The sequence below is a fragment of the Miniopterus schreibersii genome (assembly GCF_964146895.1).
Source record: "Miniopterus schreibersii genome assembly, chromosome: 10".
NCBI classification, from domain to species: Eukaryota; Metazoa; Chordata; class Mammalia; order Chiroptera; family Miniopteridae; genus Miniopterus; species Miniopterus schreibersii.
The window spans coordinates 46,880,861-46,899,518 of NC_138110.1; the positions used below are offsets into that span (position 1 = coordinate 46,880,861).

General features: G+C 42.6%; 1 protein-coding gene across 3 annotated transcripts in view; it reads right to left on the bottom strand.

Moving 5' to 3' along the window:
- Positions 1–18,658, bottom strand: part of PIEZO2 (piezo type mechanosensitive ion channel component 2) — a 324,709-nt gene that overhangs the window by 68,568 nt on the left and 237,483 nt on the right. For all 3 annotated transcript variants that reach the window (XM_081148248.1, XM_081148247.1, XM_081148246.1), the window contains exons 14-23: positions 17,906–18,029; positions 16,951–17,246; positions 15,591–15,739; positions 13,120–13,293; positions 8,274–8,476; positions 6,182–6,342; positions 3,190–3,366; positions 2,767–2,892; positions 925–1,125; positions 35–239 (exon numbers count right to left, since the gene is read on the bottom strand). In XM_081148248.1, the coding sequence (XP_081004374.1) occupies positions 35–239; positions 925–1,125; positions 2,767–2,892; positions 3,190–3,366; positions 6,182–6,342; positions 8,274–8,476; positions 13,120–13,293; positions 15,591–15,739; positions 16,951–17,246; positions 17,906–18,029 (1,816 nt within the window). The remainder of the gene's footprint in view (positions 1–34; positions 240–924; positions 1,126–2,766; positions 2,893–3,189; positions 3,367–6,181; positions 6,343–8,273; positions 8,477–13,119; positions 13,294–15,590; positions 15,740–16,950; positions 17,247–17,905; positions 18,030–18,658) is intronic.

The window sequence follows — 18,658 nt, forward strand, 5'->3', positions numbered from 1 at the left end:
TGGGAAGAGCAGGCGTGTGGGGGGGCACACGCACCCTTGCAGGGTGCAGGCGGGATGCCGATGCAGATGAGGTACTGGAAGGTGATGATGCACGCCAGGAAGCAGCAGTACTTGGGCCAGATCTCCGCGATGGCTTTTCTTCTGCGTCGGTATAAGACAGCGATCAGCCAGCAGGCGTGAATCATGGCATAGAAATCCATTCGCTGACCGATCACGTTAACCGACATTAGGAAACAGGTCTGTGTAAGGATGAAAAGAGGCAAAATATTGGGTTTACAGGGAAGGGAAGTGGTGTCAGCTGTCAGCCCTTTGCAGGGGAAGGAACCTGCCTTCCTGAGGTAGGTTTCTCTGCAGGTGTTCGCCACGTCTTGTTATTTTGCGTGTCTTTAAGTGTGAAGACAAGAGCTACTGTACAAATTATTTCCGAGAGAAAAACTGACTACATTACTATTAACAAGAACCACTTCAAACTGTGAAGAGAACTACAGCTATGATCTCTTCATAAAAATCACTGTTTCAAATTCATTCTGTTAAGGAACAGGCACTACCATACCCATTTCAGGTCAAAACAGCCAAAACCTTCATCTTGGCTAACGGTCACATTTTCAGCAAACAGAAAAAAAAATTATAACATTTTCTGTCTACCGGGAACCAGTTAAAATGACAAGTGATAGGTATCCATGTATCTGTAAGACTACGGAGATCCAGAGAGGCTGAATTCACTGTTGCAAGGGGGCCACTGGCACTTGATCTTGGAAAACACAACCAGGCCAGATAAGCCCTTTGGTAGACTCCCCTGCTGATCTGAGGATCAGTAATCATGGCCTGGAGATGCTTGATGAAACTCCAGTGGCCACTGGCCAAAAGCAGCTATTGGGATTTTCACAGAAAGTAGAAAGAAAACATATCAGCAAGAAAACTCACCTCCAGACCAAACTTGTAGAAGAAGTAATTTATGAAATATTTGGCACAATTGATAAGTCCATCATCTAGATGGAGTCTTGTTATGTCATGAAAGATGGTTTTAGATACAGGGGCTGTGAGGTTGTTTCGCCCCCGATAGTATTCCTGATGGCGGTACACTGTAACCTCAAAGGCCAGAATGGCCAGCATCAGCAGATTATTCTACAAAGCAAGAAAACATGCTGTGTGAAGCTGAAAGCTTTATGACTTGGTAATTTTAAGCAGTTCTCATAGTAAATCATTTTATTCCATTCTTGATGTCTAATAGTACAATGCTATATAAAATCCTACCTCTATAAAACAAAGTCTTTTTGTTGATTCTTTTTAGAGAGAGGGAGAGGGAGAGGGAGAGAGAAAAACAGGGATGTGAGAGAGAAACATCTATCAGCTGTTGCCTCCTGCATGCGCCTTACTGGAGACTGAACCCAAAACCCAGGCATGTGTCCTGACTGGGAACTGAATCCCAATCTCCTGGATTACAGGTTGATGCTCAACTGCTGAGCCATGCTGGCCAGGGCCATATAAAATATAGTCTTGAATTCAATGTTCATTTTCCCAGTTTTCTGGTAACAAGGTGAAGTTATCTCTATTATGCAGGCTAATTTACATGATAATACAATCTAGACTCTCTAGACAAAAGCCTGTTCCTGAAAAAGTACACACCTGTACCAGGAAGCAGTGTCCAGTTACCTTGGGAGGGTGGTCCAACCTTACTGGCAACTAGAAGTGCAAAACACTTCTGCAGTGTTCTGCAAGGACAGGCTGGGAAACAGGCTAAGCTGGAGGCGTGGGATAAGCAGTAGAGGGGAAATTTTTGAACACTTCTGAAGTCTGGCTAGAGACTGGGAAGCATGATAAAATAGTAACAATAATAATAGTGATAATAATAATAATGATACAGTTCACATTTATGGAACCATATGTGCCAAATACTATTCTAATCACTCTTTTCAAATATAATTTTGTTTTACCCATATAATAGCTCCTTATGGTAGACATCATTTGTACCTTATAACACAGCAGATATGGCCGATATCCTTTATAAACGTTACCAATGATACCTGCCTTATGGTCTGCCACATGATATCTGCCAGAGGCAAAGAGAAATGGGATGCCTGGCACATTTTAAAATTCCAGGTGTTGAATATAAATGTTTCATTTTTAAGTACCTTGCCAGCATAATATTACTAAGATTCCTCAGATTATTCAGCAAAGTAAAATGTGAAAAATCTGAATTATATTACTTTATTTTGTTTCTTACTACCGCTGGAGAAGTTCCTTTTTCAAAAATATGCTTGTTATTTGATTTCCTCTAAATGTAATGTACACCATTTATTAAAAACCGAAGAGAAACAGAATTTAGATAGCAAAAATTCTTGTAATGCTACACCTACTTTTCAGAAATAATCATTCTGACCATTTGCTGTATTTTACTCCTTGTTTTCTGTGTATCTAAAAGAGATTATACTATGTACGGTGTTCTAAAGTTTTTTAAAACTTAATTAATAGATTTTGGACATCTTTTAATGCCTGACATTATCATTCTCCGTCAATCCTTTGGTGGTTCTAGCATGTTCGAATGACTATATCTGTCACGCTTTATTCAATTAATCACAAACTACTTGACAAATTCCTTTTCAGCACAATACGATACTCATTTTAATATTTAGTCATCTGTGTCGAAGGTGATTCTAAATGCCACATAAGATGAGGTTCCTATCAGCTGTGGCATTAGGGGTTTTGAGGGGGAAAATTATAGAAAATAACTGCAGAGGCACCAACTCAGCGCAGCGAAGCCTTTACCCTCAGGTAGACGAGCAAAGGTGAGGACTTCCTCAGGCCGACCCACTCTGTCGGATCGACAGGAGCGTTGTAGAGTACAGACTTGTTCAACTGGTGGAGGGGGATATCCGTTTGATTTTCATTTGGCTGAAAAGAAGAGAAAGGAGAGTAAAAAAATGGCTCCCCAGGTTAGAAGAGTTCAAGCTGTTCTCCTTCAGTTTTGAGCATAAGAACATGAGGGAAATGGGAGGAAAAGACCCATTTCCAAGGGGAAATCTCACCAGGAATAGAGACTCGGGCCCAGCATTCTAGGCCAGAATACATCCAACCTGCTGAGGGGACTTAAAGGCCAGACAGACTGTGCCTGGGGATGTGGGTTCCCCCAATATCCACCTCACTTCCCTAAAGTCCAGTCAGAAAGATTCCCCCGTCTTTGAGGCTCACCAAGGAACAGTTAACAGAAAAACTCTCAGGCTTAATGCTTTGCAGCTGGTACAACATTTTGCAGACGATGATCACACACGTCCAGACAGTGCAGACACTTGAAGCCAGACGGCGCAGCTTGGCGTATGGCAGAGCAAAAGCCCAAGAAATCAAAAATACATAGTTGAACACAGACACCTGAAAACGTAAAATCAGAAATGGGGACAAAAATACGTAACATGGCATAACATCCACAAAACATGGCAATTTCATTTATTCAGTTCAGCTCAGTTCAGCAGAAGTTGATGGAGTTCTGAGCATGTGCAAGGCATTGCCCTAGGTGCTAAGATGTATGTCTTGTATGGCAGACAGATATATAACCAGATGATGTCAATGTAACGCAGCAGTAATCAACTATAGATGCAAACGGGCCCCTGTGAGAATACTCGAAAGGGTTCTTGGCCCAATCTGGAGCTTCAGGAAGCATTTCCTGGAAAAGATGATGCTGAGCTGAGCTTTGAAGGGTGCATAAAGCTAGCCAGGCCAAGAAAGGTGAGAACTGCATCCCAGGTAAAGGGTGTGTAAGCAAAGGCAGGAAAGCATAAAGGAGCGTGATGGGAGGAGGTGACCACAAACAGCTGGGAGTTCTGGAGCTGAGAGTAGTGAACTGCAGCACTATGAAGCTGGAGATGCAGCTAGGAGCCACATTTTGATGGACCCTTTTAAAATCATGCTATGGCCCATGAACCCCTTGTACAGAAAATAGTGAGCCACTGAAAGGCTCTGCACAAGGAAACCTTAAGGAAAAGTCAGCATTTTATTTAGATACATGTAACTGAAGAATGGAGGTGCATCAGTGGGGTTAGACTCGAAAAAATGAGAGCAGCTCACGTGCACTGTAATAGCCCAGAAGAACAAACTCGGACAGTGGAGCAGAGACAGGGAGTACTGCTCAAGGGGATTGCCTGGGAGGGGGACAGGTCTCCAACAGAAAGGGCACCGGGGACAGGATGCCGGGAAACCAGGGCAGAGGAGCCTCCATGAGGGAAAGGGTAGGTTTAACGGATCCAACCCAGAGTGTGAGGCCATCCTATGAGAGTACAAGTCAAATTCCCCCAACCTCAATCCTGCTCGCCTCCCACCACCACCAGTCTATGGTCCGGCCCAGGAGGTTTCTAACAGAAGTTAGTTCACTGGGGTGGAGTCGGTGAGGGGAAGAATGTGTGAGAAAGAAAAGAGCAGCTAGAAAGAGGAGACACTTCTCCCTGGGTAAGACATCAGAGTGTGAATCTTTTCTGTGGATAGACAATTTTGATTTTCCTTCTCTTTAAGATAACTGCGGGACTTTCCGTGGCCTAGTAATGACAGTGTTTTGCATCCAGGGGCAGAATGACATCATATGAAACTAAGAGTTACACTTGGGGATTAAACCATTTTACACCAATAGGATTCTGGCAGATATTAGACCATGGTAGGAGCAGAATTTCTCTGACTCATGAGCTTCCAATGTATTTTAAAGTTACAGGTGAGAGAAATGGAATGAAGAATAAAAACTGTGGAAGTCCACACAGTGTGTGAATCACAGAGAAGGAATGTTTTACTAATGGGGTAACAGAGTGAATAGATCATGATCTTTTATTGTTCGATAGTTTGTTAACAAGACATTCTTTAGACTCATTAAGGATGATTTAAAAATATATGTCTGCCTTTTGTTTAGGATTTGTTAAGAAAGTGGTATCATTTTAGCCACTTTCTTTCTGAACTCTCTAGAATGGATTTCAGATCATGGATTTTCTGAGTCCTAGTCACACTAGTTTTTCTCTTGTTTAATGCCCACTCCCATCATTAAATTGTTTAGTGTGCCTCCACACCTCTGCAACACAATTTCTCATGCCATCAAGAGTCATCGATGTATCAGAGTTGGATAATTCAGAAATGGCCTTTGCTCATTTTTAGCCAATGCCGTCTCTTTTCCTTTTACATTGCTTTTTAATATTCTGACTCTCAAATTCTGCTTAAATTAGTCAATTCACCAATTCAGTTCTAATGCTAAAAATCTTTTGTTCTCAATTAATATACATAGTAGGCTAGATTGTAGTTCTAATTAATGTATAGAATTGATTACTTAACAATGGAGCTTATGTCATTTTTAGCCACAAATCTCATAGGGAGAGTGATTGCTGTTTTTGTTCCTGCCTGGCAATGATCACTTATCCATTTCAGATGGTTTGTATGAAATGGGGAAAAGTTCTAACTTAGACTGGGGAACTCGAATTAAGGTCTGTCCCTTAGTTACCTATTTGTGAAACATTTTAGGTTTATAGAACTGTAGTTATAATATTATATTATTATGTAACTTTTTTAAAGTTATAATTTTCAGAGAGCAAAGAGTCTTTGCATTGTCACTATAAAATAGTTCAGGGAAATTAGAAGTATGTGAAAATTGTTGGTTGAATAAACTGGAAGAAAGCTAATCTCTCCACAGTAAACATCAAATACTGTTGGCTGAATCTCTCCTCTTTACAGATGAGAAAACAGAAGTGCAATTATAACATTGAAAGACTATGTCTTGTCTCAAAAAATCCAATAATAAACAAGGTGAGCTCTACTAAAGATTTTATTAAATTTGGAACCCAAGTTTACTTTTTGGTAACATAAACTATTGTTTTTTTTTCTCAAAGAGAATTTAGGGAGATAGATTCTCACTTGCAGTACAGAAAATCAGCTTGCTCTCACTTCAACTAGAGACTAGATGAAAATAAGTAATCTTTGTGCTGTGACCAAGCCACTTGGAACTAAGCCAGGGGCCTCTTTCTCTCCTCTTATTTTCCCTTCTTCTCAGGACAACTGTCCTTCGTTTTTCTGTAAAATAAAGTGTCTGTGCCTATCTTAGAGCCTTGATGTTCTAATGTATTGGAATTACATTTCCAAAATATCATGGACAGTTGGAAAAGACAAATAATGACCCGCTGTGGTTCTGTCTGGCCTGGTGATACAACAAATGCTCACTTGCCTCTTTCACAGAAACCCAGATGATGTATGACGACACGATTTTGATGATGTGCAACTCCAAAATCCACCACACGAACACCTGCAGCTTGTGAAAATACTCCAGGAATTTCAGGAAGAGCACAGTGAGGCGGTCAATCACCAGATGCCATTTGTTTCTTAAATCTGCAAAACAGTAATTCACCCGAGAGCATAGAAAGGTTTTGTTGTTTGTTTGGTTTTTAGCATTATTGTTTAAAACATATCTTGTAACTTTCAGTTTGGAATAAGAAAAAGCAAAATAATAGTAGTGGGTGAATTCTAAGACTACCAAATCCTGGAGCCAGGGTGGTCTAAGAGTCCCACATGGCGATGATGCCTAGGGTAGTGTATACTCGTATACTGAGACTCAGCGGGACAAGGTTACTTCTATCTCCCTTTTACTTAAATTAGTGAGAAGAATGATTTTGACCTTATTTACTCTTAAAGCTGAGCTATAATTCCCTCATTTCCTGGGAATATTAAGTAACACGAGCTCCGCCTAAATGACATTTTTCTTGCCAAAGCCGTGCTTCTGTAAGTGCCATGCTCCTTGCCAGGACCTGACTAGAGAGCAGGTAAAGCTCAAGCCAGACGGCACGCTGTGCTGCCAGAGGCAAGAAGAGCTGCTCTCACCACTGACGATCAACACTTGGCATCAGAATGAGCCAGTCTCAGTTCACAAAATGTGGTCAGACTCATTTTAATCATAACTTTTAATCAAATTAGTCATTTTCTGCTTTCTCCCTTGTGCTCGGGAGTCATGTTTGCTGGCTGGAGTGATGCTTCTGTCTAGGAGGACTGTTCTGGTTCACGTGGATGACAGATAAAAACGGGACTGTTTTGTGGAATCAACACGTCACCACATCCATGGACAAAAGCTCACAAGCCCTGGCAGATGACGAGAGCCAAGTGTCTCCTGAGTGATTAAAACACTGTGTTTGGTTCTGAAAGTTTAAGCGAGGTTTTGGTTATTGTGAAAAAAATGCTTCTTTGCTGCACTGAGGGAGTGAGAGGACAGGTGCAGTCCAATTTTTGGTGAGACCCTATTAGTAAAGCTGCCACCTTTGTTAAAGCAGAATCACAAAATCCTTCCCAACTCCTTGGTCCCACAGGGCCGGGTTCCCCCTTCATACCGAGGAGCACACGCTGCTCACATATGGAGAGCACGCTTCTGGGCCTCTCCGAGGATCTTCTGAGATGAGTAGGGGAAGGGAACCAGGTTCGGGGGCAGTTTGATTTGGGGAGGGATCTCCCGCCTTGTGCTTTCTTATTGTCTACTTTTAGAAAGCACAGAGCACAACAAAGACACATGCTGCAGCCCCAGAACATCACCCCAAAGGCTCTGTTTTCTGGTTCCTCCCATGCTTTCTGGGAACTACTGAACAAATTAAGCTTGCCACCTTGCAGACTCTGTCAGACAGTGCCTCACGGCCGCCAAGGTCATATATTCTCAGCAGGCCCTATTAAAACACTGTTTCAAGTCTATGAAGAAAAACAGGAAAGAAGAGCCTACAGAATAAAGGAGGGAAAAATCTAAATAACAATGACAAGAATAAACGTCTCTAGGAGTTGACCTGGAATGATAATTATCCAACCGTTCATTTTCCCCTCCAGCTCCTGTGTCCTGAAACATTAGGGCAGGATTAGAAATATATTCTTAATGATCAGTTTCCTGGAAAAGCCTCAAAATCATTTCTTCGAGGATGTGTTTGAGAAGGACACGTCTAGAGCTTTCGGGAATTCCGCACAGCTGCCTGACTCTGATCTGGGGGGCGTCCTGGCTGAGGCTGCCGCCTGCATGCGGGCGAGAGCCAGGCCCCTCCGGTCTCCTGCCGGGTCACACTGCGGGGCAGAAGCTGATAACCAGCCATCCGCTCTCTTCTTCTAAGTCAGAATCGTAAGGAAATCATTCGAGCAAATGGAACAGAAATTAAACTACAGCCGCCCAAATACCACACCCTGATTTCTGTTTCACTGAACGCGCCAAATACATATCTGTTTGGTCAAGTGAGTGCTTCGTTCCCCGGCCTGTCTGCCAGCACTTTCTGAGCGGCGCCGGGCAGCAGATGGATCACCTGATGTCTCCTCCTCTTCATCTTCATCTTCATCTTCCTCATCCTCGCTGTCTTTCCCAAGCTCGCCCTTCTCCACTTTTTCAGAGAGCCCCTCTGGTGTCTCCTCCCCAGGCTCGGCCACCAGCGTGCCCTCGGGCTTCTCCAGGCTGGCGGGAGGGTTCAGCAGGGCCAGGTCCGGCAGGCTTCCTTCGGGGTGGGCCAGCCTGTGGGCAGAGGGCAGCGCAGTCAGAGGGGGCAAGGGCGCCAGGAGACATCTGCGTGAGGGGCAGGTCAAAGGAGCGTGAACAAAACGAACGTCAGTGCGTGTGCACAGGCCTTGCAAGGTGGGCTTGGCACTTTTTTTTTTTTTTTTTAAAGCTCTTTCTAAAAACAGACTGCACACTCCACTCGCTTAGGTTTTGTTATCTCTTCCAATTCAGGTTGTAGTGATTAGTCAGTAAGGAGAGCTATCGACACCTAAACTTGACATTTTTCCCAGAGGAGAAAATGGTCAGAGTTTAGGGTGTAGAAGCATGAAATGGCGTCATGTAGAGCAAGCATTTCATGGCTTCACAGGGGGACTTACGCATTTTGGTGGATTGGTAATTTTTTCTTGATGCTGCTCAAAGTAATTGAAATAGAAAGGAAAAACAGGAGATGAGAACAGAAGAGTTATAAGGCATATCAGAGACCACACACCATGCGACACACATCCACTATGGCGGCCTGCAGCGGCTGTGGGGAGGCCTGCGCAAACGCATTCCAGGGCGGGTCGGCGTGCTGCTGCTGGGGGCCCTATGCTCGGGACTGATCTGAGCGTGGGCAGGATTGCAGGTTGTGAGGCAGACAACGTAGGAGCTACCGAGGCAAATCATGCCATGCTCTTCTAGAAACGCAGCAAACCATCCCACGAGAATCAAATCATTCACATGTTACACAGGTTTTTAGAAGAATCCTTGACCAATGTGTGCTCTCAGTCAACCTTGGCATAGACTCATCCCATTCTGCCACCACTGGAAGCATGTGCGGCGGATGCTAATGCTTTCGGGAGAGGGTGTCTGCACCACGTCCCCGTTCACAGGCACGGTGGGACCTGCTGCACTGGCTGTTGAGAAGGCGCCCTGAGCGCCAGGGTGAGTGAGGGGTGGTGCAGCCTCACCGAGTCGGGACAGCAACCGGTGCGTACAGCTTATTTCACAGTGGATAATTACAAGTGTGATCTGCCTCCTGATTTTTTTAAAAAAAGTTCTTTTTATTCATATTCAAATGAATATTTGAAGGAACATTTGTGGGTAATAAAGTAGGTATTAGGAAAAGGTCTCCTGGAAATCCTGGTAGTCTTCTCCATTTGTTATAATTATCAGCTTTGTTGTAACAGGACGAACAATTAATAATGGTATTCTACCTGTATAATTGTGGGCTCGGAGCAAATTATTTAATCTTTCTGGAATTTAATTTATTTTCTATAAAATGAAGCAGTTTGTCTAGAGAAAACATCTAAGCTTACTTGAAAATAGTTGGTTTTATATTTGAAACACACCTGTGATGTTAGATAACTCTCGTAATGAAGCTATACCGTCCTTCAACTTTCAGAGGGTAATTTAAAAGTAATTACTTTTCTTGGAGATTTTTATTGATTTTTTTAAAGAGAAAAGAAGGGAGAGAGAGAAACATCGATTGGCTGCTTCCTGCATGGCCCCTACAGGGGATCAAGCCTGCAACCCGGGCATGTGCCCTGACCAGGAATTGAACCAGCAACCTTTCAGTGAACAGGAGGATGCCCAACCAACTGGCCACACCAGCCAAGGCAAAAGTAATTACTTTTAACAGTGTCAAGCAGGGAAATGAAATAACGGCAGAAACAAATTGTTAACTGCTTGAAGAAATAACATTCTAAAGATGTGTCAGCACTGGTGGAAGGAGTGATGCTGACATATTTTTTAAAGCTAGTCAATTGACCATTCCACCTTTGGGAAAGCTCCCCATTCTTGAAACCGCAATAGCGAATGTTACACACCACTGTGCATCACACCCCACGGAACATACTGCTGATCTTGCTTTGTCGGGACTCTACATAGCAAATGGCATTAAATGCAAAAGCAGTCAGGTGCTACACAATTGTCAGTATTTATGTGTTCTCTTCAGCATTGCCGGGGGATTGCATTTTGTAAGTGAGAAGATCAACTTTTTCATTATGACAGGAATTTGGTAGCTTTTATTGTGGAACTATGACCATCTCAGAGGGCCATTCAAATGTCTACATCAACACTGCCATGGCCTGAAACTGACAAAACAGCCTTCCAAAAATTAGTGTTATTTATGGAGTAAAACACAGAGATGAGGCTGTTTCTGCACCTGCCACTGTGGCCACATAACAAAACTCCTCAAGCAATGAGGCCCCCAAGCGCCTGTTGAGGGGAGACTGTTGAATGAAGGAATCAAAGGAAAACACCAGAGTCCACCTTTTGAAAGCACATCCAGATCTACTTCTGGCAGCTTGTACTAAGAGTCTGCAAGAGATCTGGGACTAGACAACCCCGGGGAGAGAAGGGAATTTAATTTCTGTGTCTATTGCTGCTCATTTTCCTCCGACATCCTTATGAGGAAACAGGGCACGTGAGACCTGGGTGCCTGCGAGTGTAGCCTGGCCTTGAGTGCTTGTAACAAACGACAAAAGGAGAAAAAAGGGAAAACATGCATCAGGCTCGTTTTTATTACGATTCCGGCTCTGAGCTTTAGTCCTCTCACTGTGTCTTAAGTACAATGAAATCCTCTCCCTGACCATTGGTCCTTCTGCATTCTAACAAGGCAGGTGATGCTTATCTGCTTATTGACTCACTCTTTCCTTCCCGCTTCCACAGTCCTCCACTCGTGCACTTCTCTATTTATACCGACACCGCTTTATTCTAATTAGGACTCTGAGGACTCCCCCGTGAGGACAGAAATCCAGGCTTACTCTACTCACCTCCCTTGCAAAATACAGCATTGTGCTTGGTATACACTGTGACTCATTGACCATTCGGTGACTAAAGTCTATGCACTGGAGAGGCGTTCTTATTTGAAACAGCAGAAACAAGTTAGGTTACAGGGAGAATTAAGGAGGTTTAATCTTGGGCTAGAAACTGACTTTGAAAAGCCACATATTAAGCTAGTTCCCATTAAAGAAAATGGAGACTCTACTTTTGTAAAATCTCCATCTAGATTCCGTTTATTTATAACTATGTGATTTGGAATGTGTGGTAATGTAAACTGCACTCACCCCATTCACTAGACCACTAGAAGAAAGATTTCTTGCAAACTTATAGTGTTTCTATTACTTAAATTACTGGCTTTATTATTAATGACATGAAGTTATAGGATTGGATATTTTAATTCACCTAGTTAATAACATAAGAATAGTTTTAGTAAATGAGATGCCAAAGGATCTTTGCTCTGTACTCTTGGGGCACTTGAGGACAAATATATACACAATACTATCAATGCTGGCTCTTTAGTATGTGTGGTCATTTGCATTTTTTATCTCCCCAGCTAGGTGACATGCATCTAACATAGCGCATGTCTCAGTGCCCATCTTTGTGCCTTTTGTGGTATGCAAATATATTGCAAAATCTGGTGATACAAAATATCATTCTTAAATATGTAGAAATATACTGAAGAAACTGATGCTTTAATTTTCTTTTCACCATACATTGTTGTGACTATTTTTATTCCATTTAGTAAATATCTACTGAGGGTCAACCAATGGGTAAGGCCCCAAGGTGGGTGATATGTGGACACCTTGATGATTTATACAGGGACTCCAGGCCTGAGGAGCTGACACCTCTGGCCAGGGAGATAAGACAAGCAGGCAGCTAGAGGGCTGGGAGGCAAGTGTCAGGAGGCAGCGGTCAGAAAGGGCTATGGGATTTCAGGGGAAGGGCAATTACTTTTAGCAGGGAAGTTGGCACTTATGGGCAAGTTGTGGAGGAGGTGGTTCTTGAGCTGAGCTCTCAATTATGTGTTCAAGAGAAAGATGAGCTCTTGGGCCAGCCTTGAACTAATTCTGTCTAAGAATGAAATTAATAGCACATACATTTGAACCAAGACCAAAGTCTGAGCACCAGCTGAAGACCCTCGTCAACCTCCAAATCCACTTGGCGGCACCATTTGGTATAAATACCAAGTGGTTTGATTTGCAAAATAAATCCACAAGCATACCTGAAGACCACTGTCCACTATCTGATAACATAATTTTTCAGTTACAAAACAGTTAAGTGTTTAACACACCAAGAGGCCGTTCTTAACAAAAACAGAGAAAACACTGAAGTACCCACCTATTTATTATTAGATATACGCGCCCATTGACTTTGGCATGGCTACGAGGTGAGAGGTGGAAGCACAAGGTTGCATGCGGTGGCAGTGGAGAGACAGGGTGGAGAGAGAAAGAGGAGACTGTTAGACAGAGATGAATAAAGTAAGCTGTGTCTTGTAAGCTTCCCGTCGTCAGGTGCATCATCAACACGTTTCATGCACTGAAGAACAGTCTAGACAGCGAGCTTCAGTAGCAACATGAAATTAGACATAGCTAGACACAAAATATACCTCACCGGCTCTAAAGTATTTTAGTCTGCACAGCTGCTCTGAATCTACTCAATGCCTATCAAGGTCGCTTGACATTTATCAGTCATAAGTCATGCCAATTGTTTCAAAAAATGTTATCACATATCCCACATTTCTTTCCCCCCCCCTCCCCCCACAGGTTGATACTCATGGAAAGTTCAAGGTTGAAACTCTGAGTCAGATTATGGGCTTCTGCAAGGTGGCCAAGGGAAGCAGGGGGAGAAAGGCTGTCTTCCCGATGAGGCACCTGCCGCTGGCGCCCGCTCACCTGTAGATGGGGCTGTCTTCCTTGCTGGGGATGGCATTGAGGTCTGTGAGTTCCAGGAACCGGTCATGGAAATAGTGAAGGTGTAAAATGCACACCAGCAGAAAGGAGGTGGGGATGAATATGCGAGTGAATAGTTCAGCCACAGTGAACTGTTTTAAGCCGAGATCCTCAAGCCTGTAAAAAACAAAACAAAACAAAAAACAACAAAAACGAAAAACAAGACCGTTTCTTAGGCAATGAAGACACACTCTCTTCACTATAAATGGCATCACCGTCTTTCACCTTCGCCAGGTTTCCAGCGGTCCAATCTACCTGCTTTCACAGTGGTCAACAACAATCTTGATTTTGCCAAATTCAGTGGCTGCTTCTCTATCTTTGTTTAATTTTGCCCCTAGGCCTTCTTGAAACAATCCAGGTTTTTACACCCCCATACTGTCTGGGTTTCCCTCTCTGTCACTACCTCTTGCTTTTCTATTGGACCTCCAGATGCTGAAATCCCCCAGGGCTCAATACTGAGTCTTTCTCAAGCTCAGTTTTCCCCTAGGAAATATCACCTTGTCCAGGGAATTTAAATACCACCTTTACATCAATGACTCAAATGTGCATTTAAAGCTCAGGCTTTTCCGCCTCATCAGGGTGGCTCAGTGGTTAAGCTTCAACCTATGAACCAGGAGGTCACAGTTCAATTCTGGTCACCTGTCCAGATTGCAATCCCCAATCAATGTCTCTCTCTCATCACTGATGTTTCTCTCTCTCTCTCCCTTCTCTCTGAAATCAATAAAAACATATTTAAAAAAAAAAAAAAAAAAAGCTCAGGCTTTTCCTGTGTACTCTCACTCTCATACCACAGTGTCTACCCGAAGTTGGTTGTTTTATAGTTATTTCCTATTTAGTGTCTTAAAAACAGTATCCTTGATTTCCCTATTTTCCTCAGCCAAGCTGTTCTCCACCTCCTCTCTCTGCTCGAGTCTCCCCGGGTACAACAGTCTAACCTGTGCCAGGTTCCAGAGTCAGGAAGTCTTCCTTGATTCTTTTTTTTGCCTCCAAATAACCTCATTCATCCACTTCTCCTTCACTGCCTGAACATCTCTTGAATCTGTGCACTTCTGTTGTCCATCCCTACTGCCACCTATTCTGGGTGAAGCCACCATATGTCTCACAGGTTCACTGCTATCGCTCTCCTTGTTTCTACTCTTGCCTCCTGACACATCACTTGCCAGTCAGGGGTGCTTTAAAGACTTAAAAATTGCACCAAGAATAAAACACCAACCACTACTACCAATAAGCCATGCACGTCCTGAGCACCTGGCTAAACTCTGCCACCTCTTCTCCGTCCACTCTCCACCCCCTTGCTCCCGGCAGGAGGGACTTCCTTCAGTCCTCATAAGTGCCAGTCTCTGTCCTGCCTCAGGGCTTTTGCACTTGCCGTTCTCTGTGCTAGGAGAGCATCCAGGTCTCAACTCACACATTTTTCTAAAGACAGGCCCCTTCTTATCCTTCAGGTGGGATTTAAATGACACCTTCTTGGTGAAGCCTGTGCTGACCACGCCATTTATGTTTGGTATCCCTCATTGTTCACTACCTCAGCCTAGTTTTTTTCCCCTTGGCAGACCTACCAAAATTTATAATTAATTTATTTGTACATTAAGTCTTTTTTTGGTTTGTCTCCTGTACTAGAATATAGACTGCAAAGGGCTTAGATTCTGTCTGTCTTGCTTCCTGTTAGAGCAGTGTCTGGCAGAGAACAGTGTCTGGCACAGAACAGTGTCTGGCACATGGAGGGCATTCAACAAATATTTATTGAATAAATATTAAATATGTGTTAGTCTAGCTACTTGGTGATACTTTTCTTTTAATCTTTTCTCTTAGGCACCAAAGTATATTTACTCTATGCCTGATTCTGGTTGGATTTCTAAACTAATTCCAGATATTTAAAGAAGCAAATTAGAAAAGAATAGAGTACCATCTATTACATGCACAGGAAAAATCATTTCATAATCACTAGTCTATAAGCACTTAAATTTCTTTTCCTGTGGCATCAACTACTCTTTAAAATCTTAGCACAAGCTACATAGCTGCGGAGAAGCTGCTTCTTTATATCATGAGTCTATGAACCTACAGATGAACTGAAGAACTGAGCTCCAGTTTGCAAAACAGAAAACATGACTGGTTAAGTTTCACATGAAACTCACATTAGAAAATGTCATTTCACTAAAATGGAGCTAAAGGCTCACTTTCGGTCAATTTGCTTTTCAATCAATATTCGCAGAGTCCTTACTATGTGCCAAGATCAGGACTCTATTGAGAGAACACAAAATGACTGAGATATAAATCCTATTCTCAAGGAATTATAGACACTGATAACATCATGTTTTACTAAAACCTCCCATCAAAATGTCTTGAACAACATGCATTCAGGTCTGCATCCGGTTTGTCACTGATACATTCCACTGTACACCAAAACTGCTTACTTGTCTTTTTTCATTCCAGTCATGTTTTGCCACAGGCCTGGGAAGTTTTCAAACTGATATGTGTATATAAAGATAAGCACCAGCATAGTGTAAATAACCACAGACATCCAAAAATATTTCAGAATTTTCCGCCACCATTCATAGTGTACCTGTGGATCAGGCATTGAAAAACAAACAGGAAAAAAGTGGGTTATAGATAAACACACAAAAATACCTCATTTGTTCAACTAAGACAGATGATGATATTCACAAATGCTTGAAAATAAAGCCTATTTGGTTTTTAGTTTCTGAGGCTCTGGTCCTCATAGCGTCGAATGGATCTGGATTGGAATCCCGGTACTACCAGAAGCTGCCAACTGTGTCTTCAGGCAAGTCATTGGGCCAGACTAAGCTTTTGTTTCCTCCTCCGTAAATAACTACTTTGAGAGTTGTTAGGAGGATAAGATGATGTTTACAAGGCTCTTAGCATGAGCTCCAGCCTACAGGAGTCATTCAAGGGAAGGTACGGTAGATGCGGCCATCATTTTGCTTATTGCTCAGAGAAAGCTGCCTCAGTTTTGAAATTCAACGTGGTACTATATGATCAAAAATGTGAAACCGCAGATAGAAGACATCTTGCTACCATAATCTCATGTATATTCATTAAAGGTCACCTCCCTGAATTTTCAATAGTATTTCAAAACTTTACTGATTTCAGTTGAGATGTTTTTATCTCCACATGTAACATACTCCTATTTATTATAATTGCTTCCTGTGTTTTGTTGGTGGCCTGCAAGAATATTTTATTTCTTTTTTTTCTTTAAGAATATTTTATTGTTGCACTTGCTTCTATCATTGAATTAAAACTTCTATCATCAGTCAAAACCAAATTTGTGGAGAAGCTAATTATCATATAACCTATAAATTCTCATTAGACATTGATGACCACTAAAGCAGTCAATGCACTACATAACTACACACATCTGTGTATATACACACCCACCGTTTTCTAATTTCAAAGTCTAAAACACAAGTGAACTGAATATCGTACATTCAGTTTAACAGCAATTCTTTAACTACTATTAAAATTAACCTAATTATACAGGCTTCTAATTTTTTTATCAAGAATTTTTGCAAAACTCATGCACTTTTATTTATTTATTTATTTTTTACTTTTTAAGAACCTAAAAATTTAAAATAATGAACAAGCTGAAGACCGTCCCTTCCCAATTTAGAACTCTTCCTATGTGAAGTTTGAACTGCATGTCACTTCACAGGATCTGTTCAGGGGACTGTAATAACTTAGACTGTCATCCAAGGACGCCCGCATACATTCCTGGATGGGCGCGAGGTTGGAACACAGAGGGACTTGCTTACCCACCTGGTACAAGGCCACGCAGAACAGAAACAGCACCATGTAGATGATTTTGTACATCACAATTTTACCCTCGAAGCTGACAAAGAAGAACATTCCTCCGCACACGTAGATCCAGTACTTGATGAACATGGCCACCACCAAATTGCCCAGCACTTTCATGATGTCCTGGCTGTCGTCCTCCGCTTCCTCCTCCTCTCTCGGGCCGGCCGGCTTCTCCTCCCTCCCTTCCTCTTCCCCTGCCCCTTCCTCTTCCTCCTGCGCGTCGGCCTCCCCTTCCGCTGGTGCGTCCTGCTCGGCATCTTCAAGACAAAAGGCTGCACTGTCACCCTCGCTGGCGCCCCGGCCGAAACCACGCTCCGACCGGGTGTCGCATGCGAGACACAGAGGCCTGCGTCCTATGAATCACTGCATGATTTGAATGACTTTAGGTTGTTCTAGTAAACAAGGCAGCATTTGTAACGAATCACAGTCGATTTTTAGAACCTTCAGGGGATACGTTTTAGAAGGAATAAATTTGGTAATATGTTATACTAATCTTTTTTTAACACCTATTGCATGTCCAAGAGCCACAACAGATTTAAGCGCAACAGGTTCTAGAAAAATAAATAGGCGACAATGACGCAGATCAAAACTATGATTTCAGTTTTGAATTCTGACTGTTTGGTGGCTCTTCTAGGGTTACCTTAGAGACATCATTTAACTTCTTTCTTCTTCCCTTAAGTGGAATCACTTTTGTGAGGCTCAAACGATACAGTATTTTCAAAAGCTCCTGTGAACTTCATGTGCACTCTAAACCTCCGCACCATGTACACAATACTGTCGTTACGCCCCCAAGGGCACGTTCAGCTTGCACCTAGTCTGCCGCATACTCGCTTTCCTCATGCACTTTGGGGGCCCTTTCTCTGTAATTCTGCTGAGCAAAAAAATCTCCAGTCACACACTATACACATTCATTTACCTTTTTCTTCAATTTCCTGAGTTTCGATTTTGACCTCAGATAAAAGAGCTTCCTTTTCTCGAAGAGCTTTTTGCTCAGTGAGGTGCTGCCTCAGCAGCAGCCAGAAAGTAATGGTGAAAAGTATCTGAAAGCAGAGAATTAGGACAGCAAGAATCAAGCCACCATTTTGAGTGTAGATACATTTCAACAAATACCACATGCTCCCCACATTTCAGTGGGAGCTTGCTCAATAAGCCTTTCTGTTTGAGACAGTCAAGCACCCACTTGATTTCGACTGAAAGTCACTGGCTTTTAAATTCCCTTTCCGGGGGATGCTAGCATGCATGCCGAGCTCCAGGGTACATTCAGCAAGGTGCAAGGTGCAAGGCCTGGGGAAGATGAGCCGGGCAGTCCAAAGGCCTTGAAGCAATATACATTATTTCTTATAGTTTCATATCTATTCATTTTGGAGTAGTAAATATCTGGAATTTATTTTTGTAAGTTTTTGTTTAGATATGATTATTATGATTATATTGTGGTTATAATGTTTCGTTTTCTTGTTTTCCTAGTCACTCACTTTTTTTTTTTAATGTATTTTTCTCGATTTCAGAGAGAGGAAGGGAGAGAAAGAGAGATAGAAACATCAATGATGAGGGTCATTGATCAGCTGCCTCCTGCATGCTCCCTGCTGGGGGTTGAGCCCGCAACTTGGGCATGTGCCCTGACCAGAAATTGAAAAGAGATCTCCTGGATCATAGGTGAATCTTCAACCAC